This window comes from Dendrobates tinctorius, unplaced genomic scaffold (genome assembly GCF_039654945.1).
Source record: "Dendrobates tinctorius isolate UK_male_01 unplaced genomic scaffold, ASM3965494v1 ptg000127l, whole genome shotgun sequence".
Taxonomy (NCBI): Eukaryota; Metazoa; Chordata; class Amphibia; order Anura; family Dendrobatidae; genus Dendrobates; species Dendrobates tinctorius.
Window position 1 is genome coordinate 10,928,759 of NW_027361795.1, and position 12,573 is coordinate 10,941,331.

At 44.5% G+C, this 12,573-nt stretch overlaps 1 protein-coding gene across 3 annotated transcripts in view; it reads right to left on the minus strand.

Annotated features, from left to right (window-relative positions):
- The window catches only part of LOC141047414 (uncharacterized), a 97,858-nt gene that overhangs the window by 33,921 nt on the left and 51,364 nt on the right, over positions 1 to 12,573 (minus strand). For all 3 annotated transcript variants that reach the window (XM_073542496.1, XM_073542494.1, XM_073542493.1), the window contains exons 9-10: positions 9,662 to 9,709; positions 576 to 644 (exon numbers count right to left, since the gene is read on the minus strand). In XM_073542496.1, the coding sequence (XP_073398597.1) occupies positions 576 to 644; positions 9,662 to 9,709 (117 nt within the window). The remainder of the gene's footprint in view (positions 1 to 575; positions 645 to 9,661; positions 9,710 to 12,573) is intronic.

Here is a 12,573-nt window from a genome sequence, read left to right on the forward strand (position 1 = left end):
TTGTCTTGACCATGCCTACATGCCTAAATGCACTGAGTTGCCGCCATGTGATTGGCTGATTAGAAATTAAGTCTTAACACACAGTTGGACAGGTGTACCTAATAAAGTGGCCAGTGAGTGTATTTAAAATACGTCAGCGCAGTGAATGTGTCTTTATGTTCAAAGCAAAAATGGGTGACGCCTGTGCAGTGTGGTGCCTGAGTCAGAACGCATGCATACTGCACCACGATGCCATTTTAGCGAAGACACTGTGTGTGCAAATTCCAAGATACAGTGTCTTCAAGAAAATGGCGCCATATATTGTGAGATACGCACAGGTTGACTCAGCTTCTATTTTATGGGAGCAGCACATTACAAGATGGCAGCAGCACATACCAGGATTGGGGCACAGGATAGGAGCAGCACATTACAGAATAGAGGCGCAGGATGGGAGCAGCACATACCAGGATGGAGACCATATACCAATATAAATGCTTGCCACCTGGGTTCAATAGCTAGTAAGTATATAATGTTGTACCATCTATATTGTATGTAAATAATCACCTATACCTGTGGTCTTGCCACTCTCCACTTACCTACTCACACTACAGTTATCACACTCCACTGCTTTTTCTTCTTCTCGATCCTCACTCCACTCTTCCACACTATTGGACACATAAAATAAGTCATATAAATCTTATATACTGTAATCTACTATGACAACTCAGGACACAGGTTTATATGAAGACTGGGGTAGGATATGCTTAATGAAGGGTACCCTTCTCTGTATGGAGCGGGTTCAAAAGCTGAGTATACTCCACACAGTACTGGTGATGGCTCTGTTACATAGCTAGCCCCCAATAGTAACTGATTCAACTGGGGATAGCCCCGATCGCATTAGTTTAACCCTTCAAATGCTGCTGTGAAGCATGACAGCAGCATAGAAAGAGGATTTAACACGCAATTGTCACTTTATATGGCCATCGGCCCCCCACGCAGCACGATTGTGGATTGCTGATTGGTTTCCATTGTAATTAGGGGTCCACTGGAGGCCTCCCTGTCTGCCATGTGTGATACAAAGCCCAGCCTAAATCTTCTTCAGACTGTACCCATAACAAGTCATTCACTCCTTACCACTACCGGAGATATCGCCTCAACCAACACCGGAACTGCTGCAACCCCCCCAACCTACTGTCTCCTTCCCCACCATCCTGTAGCATGTAAGCCCGAAAGGGCAGGGTCATCTCCCCTCTGTATCAGCCTGCCATTGTTAGTTTGTTTACTGTAAGTGATATCTGTAATTTGTATGCAACCCCTTCTCATGTACAGCACCATGGAATCAATGGCGCTATATAAATAAATAATAATAATAATTCATCATTTCCTATTAAACTTCTACAATTCTATACAGCCAATAATATCTGTATATCTCACTAATACTACTGACAGCCTGATATTCACAAACCAGAAGTATTCAGCTCACCCCTCTTCACTCCTGATCACACCTCCGACGCACGTAAACACCCTGACCCGGGTGTATAGTGCATGCACAACATAAAGAATGATTTTTCCAGCGTCTCCAGGAGATAAAATAATAATTGCTTTATTGAGAATATAAAATCTTCATACCATCAGGTAAAAACGACATAAAGAGGCGTATGCAGGGGAGCAATTTCCTACGCATTTCACCCTGAAAGGGCTTAATCATGGAATGCCATGATTAAGCCCTTTCAGGGTGAAACGCGTAGGAAATTGCTCCCCTGCATAAGCCTCTTTATGTCGTTTTTACCTGATGGTATGAAGATTTTATATTCTCAATAAAGCAATTATTATTTTATCTCCTGGAGACGCTGGAAAAATCCTTCTTTATGTTGTGACAGCCTGATATTCTCCTCATTGCCATCTTCCTCTCATCACTATCGCTTTATTATCAGTGTTCACTTCTACTTTCTCTTCCTCAATACTCAGTAGTGTATCTACCGGTGAGGCAGAGGTCTCACAATCAGAGGGTCCAACGCGTAGCTACCGCTACTCTTAACAGTATCGGCATGCACAGCACTCCCATACAGATAAGCTCTATGGTAGAATAGGGAAACATCATCTTTCATGTCTCTTTAGGCCTGCGGTCTACAGAACAGCAGGATGATGCAATGGCCCAGGGGACTCTAACATCCTGTGTGTGCACCGGCGAGTTGAGATTCAAAGCATTCATCTGCTGAGTTGACTCATTAGGATTTGATGAATATATGATTTTTTTTATTTTGTCTAAAACTTTTAGTGTGACTGTGGGGGCATCATACAGTGTGGAGGGGACCTGAATACAGTGGTAAGGTGGCCTCTCATACTCGTAGGGATTACCATGGGGGGCCCACAAAGCGTGGGGATCATTATACAGCATAGGAGCTAATGTGGAGACCATCATACAATATCGGAGCTAATTTGGGAGCCATGATAAAGTATGGGATCTAATGTGGGGGCATCATTCATTAAGGGGGCTAATGTAGAGGCCATCATACAGTATGGTGGCTAATGTGGGGAGTATCATATAGTATAGGGTCTATGTGCGAGCCATCATACGTTATGGGGGCTAATGTGGGGGGCATTATAATAATAATCTTTATTTATATAGCGCCAACATATTCCGCAGCGCTTTACAGTTGGACAGTTTCAAACACAACAGTCATAAGTAACAACGTTAACAATACAATAATTAAAGCGAAATAAGACGACCCTGCTCGTGGAGCTTACAATCTACAATGAGGTGGGGAAGATACAAAGCACAGGTTTGTATTTACAATGATGTATTTACAATGACGGTCCAGCCATCTTCAGGGGGTGGGGGTTAGATGGAGATAGTGAATGGGCTACACACACACAAACATGACTTTGATTACTGAATGTGATAGGCCGCTCTGAACAAATGTGTTTTGAGCGAGCGCCTAAAACTATGCAAATTGTGGATGGTCCTAATATCTTGGGGTAGAGCATTCCAGAGGATTGGCGCAGCACGGGAGAAGTCTTGGAGTCGGGAGTGGGAGGTACGGATTAGGGCAGAGGTTAGTCGAAAGTCATTTGCAGAGCGCAGCGGTCGGTTAGGCCGATAGACAGAAATGAGGGAGGAGATGTAAGGGGGTGCCGCACTGTGGAGAGCTTTGTGGGTGAGAACAAGTACTTTGAATTGTACCCTGTAATGAATTGGCAGCCAGTGTAACGACTGGCGAAGAGCGGACGCGTCTGAGTAACGATTAGCCAGATGGACAACCCTGGCTGCTGCATTAAGGATAGACTGGAGAGGGGAGAGTCGAGTGAGAGGGAGGCCAATTAATAGAGCATTACAGTAGTCCAGGCGGGAGTGGGTCAGGGCGACAGTGAGAGTTTTTGTTGTTTCCATGGTGAGAAAAGGGCGGATTCTAGAGATGTTCTTTAGGTGTAAGCGGCATGAGCGGGCAAGAGATTGTATATGAGAGGTGAAGGAGAGATCGGAGTCGAACATAACACCCAGACAGCGCGCCTGCTGTCGGGGTGTTATTATGGTGCCACCCACAGAGAGGGAAATGTCAGATTTAGGGAGGTTAGTAGATGGTGGGAGCAGAAGTTCAGTTTTGGAGAGGTTGAGTTTCAGATAGAGAGCAGACATGATGTTGGAGACTGCAGACAGACAGTCAGTGGCGTTCTGTAGTACAGCGGAGGTAAGGTCAGGGGATGATGTGTACAGTTGTGTGTCATCAGCATAAAGATGGTACTGAAAGCCAAATCTGCTGATGGTCTGTCCAATTGGGGCCGTATAGAGAGAGAAGAGAAGGGGGCCAAGGACTGAGCCCTGAGGTACCCCAACAGTGAGAGGAAGAGGAGATGAAGTGGAGCCAGAAAACAGAACACTGAAGGAGCGGTCGGAAAGATAGGAGGAGAACCAGGAAAGAGCAGTGTCCTTAATGCCTAGTGACTGGAGCCTAGAGAGTAGGAGAGGATGGTCAACAGTGTCGAAAGCTGCAGAAAGGTCAAGAAGAATGAGCAGAGAGTGGTCACCATTACGTTTTGCTGTCAGAAGGTCATTGGTCACTTTGATGAGTGCAGTTTCTGTCGAATGTAGGGGGCGGAAACCGGACTGTGAAGGGTCTAGGAGGGAGTGAGTGGAGAGGTAACGGGTAAGGCGTGAGTATATCAGGCGCTCCAAGAGTTTAGAGATGAAGGGGAGATTGGAGACTGGCCTGTAGTTGTTTGTGCAGGATGGGTCGAGGGTGGGTTTCTTTAGTAATGGAGTAATGATAGAGTGTTTGAAGGAGGAGGGGAAAATGCCAGAGGAGAGGGAGAGATTAAAGATTGTAGTTAGGTGAGTTGTGACGACTGGGGAGAGAGACTGGAGGAGATGTGAGGGAATGGGGTCGGTTGTGCATGTAGTCGGACGAGAAGAGGAGAGGAGCCTGGAGACTTCTTCTTCTGTGATGGGAGCAAATGTGGAGAGTGAGCCAGGGGAAATGCAGGGAGGGATGGGAGTCACTGAACTTGGTGATTGGGAGCGGATTTCCTGACGGATATTGTCTATTTTCTCTATAAAGTGGGAGGCCAGGTCATAAGCGCAAATGTCTGTGATAGGGGCTTGTGCTTTTGGCCTGAGGAGGGAGTGAAAGGTGTCAAAAAGTTTCTTGGGGTTGTTGGATAGTGAGGAGATCAGGGTGGTGAAGTAGGTCTGTTTGGCGAGGTGAAGGGCAGAGTTATATGTCCTTAACATAATACATTATACATTATACAGTTATACATTATATATTATATACAGTTATACATTATACAGTTTAGGGACTACTGTGGGGGCCTTTATAATGGCTGGGAGCTAATGTGGGAACCCTCATACAGTGTGCAGGCCATCAAAGTGTGGAAACTACTGAGGGGGCCAATATAAATTGTGGGAGCCATTATACACTGTGGGAGCTAATGAGAAGACCATTATAAGTTTGAAGACTACTGAGTGGTGACCTCATACAGTGTAGGATCTAATGTGAGGGCCATTACAAAGTTTGGGGACTACTGTAGGAGCCCTCATAAAGCGTAGGGACTACTGAGTGGTCCATCAAAGAGTGTAGAGCTACTGTAGGTGACATTATGCAGTGTGGAATCTAATGTGAGAGCCTTTATAAAGTTGGGGACTAGTGTGGGGACCCTCAAAGTGCAGGGACTACGGAGGGGGCTGCCATACAGTGTGGGGGCAATATAATTGTGGGAGCTAATGTGAGAGCCACTATAAAGTATGGAGGCTACAGTAGGGGTCATTATACTGTGTTTTTGGGTAGTAGTGAGTACATCATACATACGTATAGGGGAGCTGTGGGCTCATCATACTGTGTTTTGGGTAGCTTTGCATCATATTGTGCATACACCGTGTGCAGAATTATTAGGCAAGTTGTATTTGAGAGGATTCTTTTTATTATTGAACAACAACTATGTTCTCAATCAACCCAAAAGACTCAGCTATCAAAGCTTAATATTTTTGGAAGTTGGAGTGGGTTTTTTTTTTAGATTTGGCTATCTTAGGAGGATATCTGTTTGTGCAGGTAACTATTACAGTGCAGAATTATTAGGCAACTTAATAAAAACCAAATATATACCCATCTCACTTGTTTATTTTCACCAGGTAAACCAATAGAGCAACACAAAATTTAGAAATAAACATTTCTGACATTCAAGAACAAAACTAAAAAAAATTAGTGACCAATATAGCCACCTTTCTTTACGATGACACTCAAAAGCCTTCTATCCATAGATTCTGTCAGTTGCTTGATCTGTTTACGATCAACATTGCATGTGGCAGTCACCACAGCCTCCCAGACACTGTTCGGAGAGGTATAATGTTTTCACTCCCTGTAGATCTCACATTTTATGAGGGACCACAGGTTCTCTATGGGGTTCAGATCAGGTGACAAAGGGGGCCATGTCATTATTTTTTCTTCTTTTAGACCTTTACTTGCCAGCCACGCTGTGGAGTATTTGGATCCATGTGATGGAGCATTGTCCTGCATGAAAACCATGTTTTTCTTGAACGATACAGACTTCTTCCTGTACCACTGCTTGAAGAAGGTGTCTTCCAGAAACTGCCAGTAGGTCTGGGAGTTGAGCTTTACTCCATCCTCAACCCGAAAAGGTCCCACAAGTTCATCTTTGATGATACCAGCCCATACCAGTACCCCACCTCCACCTTGCTGGCGTCTGATTCAGAGTGGAGCTCTCTGCCCTTTACTGATCCAGCCTTGGGCCCATCCATCTGGCCCATCAAGAGTCACTCTCATTTCATCAGTCCATAAAACCTTAGAAAAATCAGTCTTAAGATATTTCTTGGCCCAGTTTTGACGTTTTATCTTATGTTTCTTGTTGAAAGGTGGTCATTTTTCAGCCTTCCTTAGCTTGGCCATGTCCCTGAGTATGGCACACCTTGAGCTTTTTGATACTGTAACGTTGCAGCTCTGAAATATGGCAAAACTGGTGGCAAATGGCATCTTGGCAGCTTCACGCTTGATTTTCCTCAATTCATGGGCAGTTATTTTGCGCCTTTTTTTTTTTTATCAACCCGCTTCTTGCGACCCTGTTGGATATTTGCCATTAAACGCTTGACAGCTTGGAGTAGGACAACATGTATAAAAAGGATCATGTGATCAAAATACTCATTTGCCTAATAATTCTGCACCCAGTGTAGTGAAGTTATGGGACCATTATACTGTGTAAAGGAGAGCTGTGGGGGCTTTATACTGTGTGTAGGACAGCTGCTGGCCCATTATATTGTGTATAGGGTAGCTGTGAGCTTATATACTGTGTATAGGGGAGCTGTACATGAGGGGATTCAGGGGATATTATTAACTGTTAAGTAGGGACAAAAGCATTATTGATGTAGGAGCACTCGGCATTCTGACAGTTAAAGGTGCACATGAAGGCATTATCACATTCTAGGGGCAAAATCTGGACACTTTTCCAGGGCATCTGCACAACACACTAATAATTTATCGGGATTTGCCTGGCTTTAATATTGTCAATGAAGACAACATACTGGTCTGTAGCCACAATCAGGAGTCAGGCCATAAGACAGAGCACTGTAATAGCCTTCTCTTTTCCTGGCAGAGAGGTTGCACAAATACAAAACCTAAGACAGTCATTGTGAGCCTGATGATTAAAGGGTTTATCCAGAATTTTCTATTTTTTTCTTTACTATATGCTTAAAAACTAACAGGACAATGAAGCGAGGTACAGTATCATTATGCGCTGCTGAGATGAAGACTTCTTAAAATCAAATCATTTATTGGAACAGGGTACAGTCGATGTGTTTCGTGGTCACACAGGGCCCCTTCATCAGGACAAAATTTGTGTGTTGAAAACTAACAGGGAGGTAGTTGCTAATTACCTGCCTGTTCTATCCAGTGCCAGCACATAGTGGTCACTGACCACTCCCACCAGGGATTCAGCAGCTTCATGTCATCATAGCAACTCTTTCTCCTCTGGGCTGCAGTGTTCACGGGCTGTGGCTGCTGGTGTCATGCTGATTAACAGACAACTTTCCGCACTTAGGGATTCAGCTGTCAATCAGCATGACAATTATCAGTTAAGCCCCATTGACAGAGTAGAATAGAAAAGAAGTTGCTACTCCGTCGACACTGACAGCTCTTTGCCGGTGGAGATTGGGGCTGGACACAACATGCAAGTAGGTAGAACGTACCTGCCAAGTTTTTTAGGCATACAATTTAAAAAAAGAAGGCCCAGTTATACCCTTTAAATAGGGACACTTGCTAGAAATAAATGGCATATTTAAAGATGCAATAAATGGAACAATAGTACCAAGTTCAGTGCCTCCGTAGTGCCCACTTGCCACTTATCGTTCATTCTTTAGTGTTCTTACATGCCATTTGGATATTGTAAAAGCAATACATTGGAAATTGGCATCCAGTGGGCACTGAACATGGTGATACTATAGGGCAGGGGTGGGGAACGTCCGGCCCGCGGGCCGTATACGGCCCGCCATATCATTTCATCAGGCACGCAGCCGCGCCAGAGCCGTTATCGGGTACCTTGTTGCAGGAGCCAAGGGAGCAGAGGAGCACTCTTGCTCTGCTTCCTAGCCCCACCCGCTGGATACCACGCACTGATACGTGCACGCACTGACGGGGACTGAGCACACCCTGCTGGACCCAGCGGCCCCCGCGCACTGATATTAATGAAGAGGACGAGTAACTGCACGCCAGAATGTGAGCTGCGCTGGACTGTTCTGTGGCCTGCCTCCCCGGCCTGCCTTCTTCATCACCCCAGCCTGCCATCTTCATCACCCCGGTCACCGGTGCGGTGGTGACCGTGTGCTGCTGTGTGTGCGGTGCGGGGTCTGGGGTCCATCTAGGAGTCACTGTGTTCAACACCAGGTCAGTATGTGCTTCCTAATGGGGACCTGTGCTGCCTATTGGGGACCTGTGCTGCCTATTGGGGAGATGTGCTGCCTAATGGGGACCTGTGCTGCCTAATGGGGACATTTGCCTGCCTAATGGGGACCTGTGCTGCCTATTGGGGACCTGTGCTGCCTAATGGGGACATTTGCCTGCCTATTGGGGACCTATGCTGCCAAATGGGGACATGTGCTGCCTATTAGGGACCTGTGCTGCCTAATGGGGACATTTGCCTGCCTATTGGGGACCTGTGCTGCCTAATGGGGACATTTTCCTGCCTATTGGTGACCTGTGCTGCCTAATGGTGACATTTGCCTGCCTATTGGGGACCTATGCTGCCTAATGGGGGCCTGTGCTGCCTAATGGGGCCATTTACCTGCCTATTGGGGACATTTTCCTGCCTATTGGGGCAGTTACCTGCCTATTGGGGGACCTGTGCTGCCTATTGGGGACCTATACTGCCTATTGGGCACCTGTGCTGTCTAATGGGGACCTGTGCTGCCTAATGTGGACATTTTCCTGCCTATTGGGGACCTGTGCTGCCTAATAGTGACATTTGCCTGCCTATCGGGAACATTTACCTGCCGATTGGGGACCTCAGAGATTTAGTTTTCGTCGCCTCAGCTGCATGATTTATGGCTGCTGGACAGCCTAAATACATGTGAGGAATGCCTGTTTGTTAAGGAATCCCCACGTTTTCAGGTTGACCAGCAGCTGCAAATCATGCAAATGCGTTGACAGAAACTAAATCTCCGAGCGCGCCAAAATACTCAGAGGACACCAGAGCATGCTCGGAAAAACCCAAGCAATGAGTATACTCGCTCATCATTATTAATAATTTTATGCGGCCCCCGAAAGCTATTATAAAATTCCAAATGGCCCTCGGCAGAAAAAAGGTTCCCCACCCCTGCTATAGGGAAACGGGCACAGAGACATTGAATTCAGTAGCCATTTTCCATTTATTGTCTCTTTTATGTCGTTACCTCCTTTCTGACCAAATGACATATAGGGACCCCCTTAGTACCTTTCCATGACAGACAAGTGCGGGGTGTGGTGCAATAATCGTGTATAGGACTCCAATGTGTTATGGCACAGAAGGGCATTAAATAAGGAATTCATTAACCCATGCCTCTTTTCTGAGCAAAATAAAGTGTTAGAAAGTTAACTTCTCACACAGATTAAAGAAATATTTACTCATTTTTCCAGGATTTCTCCAGTCCTGGTCTATCGGTTACATTATTGCAAATACAGCAATGAAGGTTCTAATAACTTACTTGACCGATTCTACGCTCGCCCAGGCTGTTTTTCTGAGTCTCATTGGCCTATAAAAAATTGTAGCTTTGGTTACAGTGATACTTAAGAGACCTACAAAAACCATCATCTATATGGTGTCTCGTTAATGAATGCAATGACAAATGGTAGTATTCAGGGCCTAACTGCACACATGATCAAAATTGTTGGTACCCCTTCTTTAATGACAGAAAACCCCACAATGGTGACAGAAATAACTTGAATCTGACAAAAGTAATAATAAATAAAAAATCTATGAAAACGAGCAAATGAAAGTCAGACATTGCTTTTCAACCATGCTTCCACAGAATTTTTTTAAAATAAAACTCACAAAATAGGCCTGGACAGAAATGATGGTACCCTTAACTTAATATTTTGTTGCACAAACTTTTGAGGCAATCATTGCAATAAAACAATTCCTGTAACTGTCGATGAGACTTCTGCACCTCTCGACACGTATTTTGGCCCACTCCTCAAGAGCAAACTGCTCCAGTTGTCTCGTGTTTGAAGATTGCCTTTTCCAGATGGCATGTTTCAGCTCTTTCCAAAGATGCTCAATAGGATTTAGGTCAGGGCTCATAGAAAGCCACTTCAGAATAGTCCAATGTTTTTCTCTTAGCCATGCTTGCGTGTTTTTAGATGTGTGTTTTGGGTCATTATCTTGTTGCAAGACCCATGACCTGCGACTGAGACCAAGCTTTCTGACACTGGACATTTCTCTCTAGAATCCCTTGAGAGTCTTGAGATTTCATTGTATTCTGCACAGATTCTAGACAGAAAAAATAGATGTATGGCTCCAGCTGCATTAAAACACAATTCTTGCTTTACTTCTTCCAGATTAAAAGCAAATACATGATAAGCAATATTTCTCTCCAATAGGTCTGCCAATACATGTAGGACGGTCTTCACATGAGAAAAGCTTTACGCGTTTCGATCTGTGCGATCTTTATCAAAAGCCATGTCCATTCCTCTAACACAAAGTTCTATATAGGAAAAACTGACCACTAGTGTTACAGTACTTAATCACATGACAAACACATCTGTGTAATCAGAGAGAATGAACATAAAAAATCCCAAAGGAATATTAAAATAAAGTATTTCTTACACCATTCATACCAACATACATATCCATTATAATTCAATTATAGTGAAGCGCTAAATCATTGCGTTTGTTTAGACCGTGTGGAAATCTCGTATTCAAACGGTATATCCAGTAAGCTTCTCTAGTGAGAAGTAATCTCCTAGCATCTCCTCCTTTGATTTAACATGTCCCTTTTGTCACATAATTTTCAGCGTTACCATCATTTCTGTCCAGGCCTATTTCATGAGTTTTAATTTTTTTTTTTTAATTCCGTGGACGCACGGTTGAAAAGCAATGTTTTCAGGGGAAGAGTCTTGAGGAGATCATTTGCATATTCCCAGTGCCTTCTGGGATAAGTGAAGAGTCTCCGCGAGCTCAACGATCACTGGGTTTTGGCTGTTGCAGCTGAAAAGAGGAAATCGGAAAACCAGGGAAAGAGTCTTGAGGAGATCATTTGCATATTCCCAGTGCCTTCTGGGATAAGTGAAGAGTCTCCGCGAGCTCAACGATCACTGGGTTTTGGCCGTTGCAGCTGAAAAGAGGAAATCGGAAAACCAGGGGAATTTTGGCTCGTCTTTCATCGTTTTTAAGAAATCTCAAGATGGAAGAGGCCAGGAGCCATTTGGTGAGCTGCATTTCTTGCTACATGTTCACAGATTTACCAGTGGAAAAGCCAAACTTCACATGCCACAAATGCAAGCTTGTGTCCCGGTTGGAGGAAAAGTTGCAAAATCTCGAAGAGAGGTTAGCTACGTTGAAGATCATTAAGGAAGGTGAAGAGTTCTTGGACAGAGCAGAATTATCTCTTCATGTTACAGAAAGAGAAGAAATTCAAAGTGCACTTGAAGAAACAGAGGAATGGAGACATGTGACCCAGAGAAGCAGGAGGATCAGGAGGCAGTGAGCACCCATACTGCTCAGAAACCAGTACCAGGCTCTCACGCAGGAAAACGATGAAGAAATACATCAGGATAAGACTTTGCCAACAAACAGCAACCTTGTACGCCTTCAGAGTCCTCCTGGATGGAGAAAGAAAAATGTGAAGAAGAAACGGAGAGTGGTGGTCATGGGGGATTCCCTGTTGAGAGGAACAGAGGCCGCTATCTGCAGACCGGATATAACTTCAAGAGAAATGTGCTGTCTTCCAGGTGCAAAAATTAAAGATGGGTCTGACAGGATATCAGTACTCTTCAGACCTACAGATGACTACCCATTCCTGCTACTACATGTGGGGACAAATGACACCGCAAGAAACGACCTGGAAACCATCTGCAGAGATTTTGAAGACTTAGGCAAGAAAGTGAAAGAACTGGGAGCGCAGGTGGTCTTCTCTTCCATCCTCCCAGTGGATGGCCATGGAACAAGGAGGTGGAATAAGATTCTGCAGGTGAACAACTGGCTACGTCGATGGTGCCGTCAGCAAAGATTTGGATTTCTGGATCACGGAGTGAACTACTTATACGATGGACTACTTGCTAGAGATGGGGTGCACCTTACGAAGACTGGAAAACATGTATTTGGAAGTCGCCTTGCTACACTTGTAAGGAGAGCTTTAAACTAGAACAACATGGGAAGGGAAGCAAAAGACCAGAAAAAGCCATACACCTGACAAATGCTATTGAGAACTCTGCTATTAGAAGTGGAAAGGAAGAACAAAGACGAAAGAATCTAATTAATAAAAATATTGGAGAAAGAGAAACCAATCACAAACTAAAGTGTTTCTATACTAATGCACAAAGCATGGGTAACAAACAAGGAGAACTGGAACTACTAACACAGGAAAAGAAATATGATGTCATTGGAATCACTGAAACT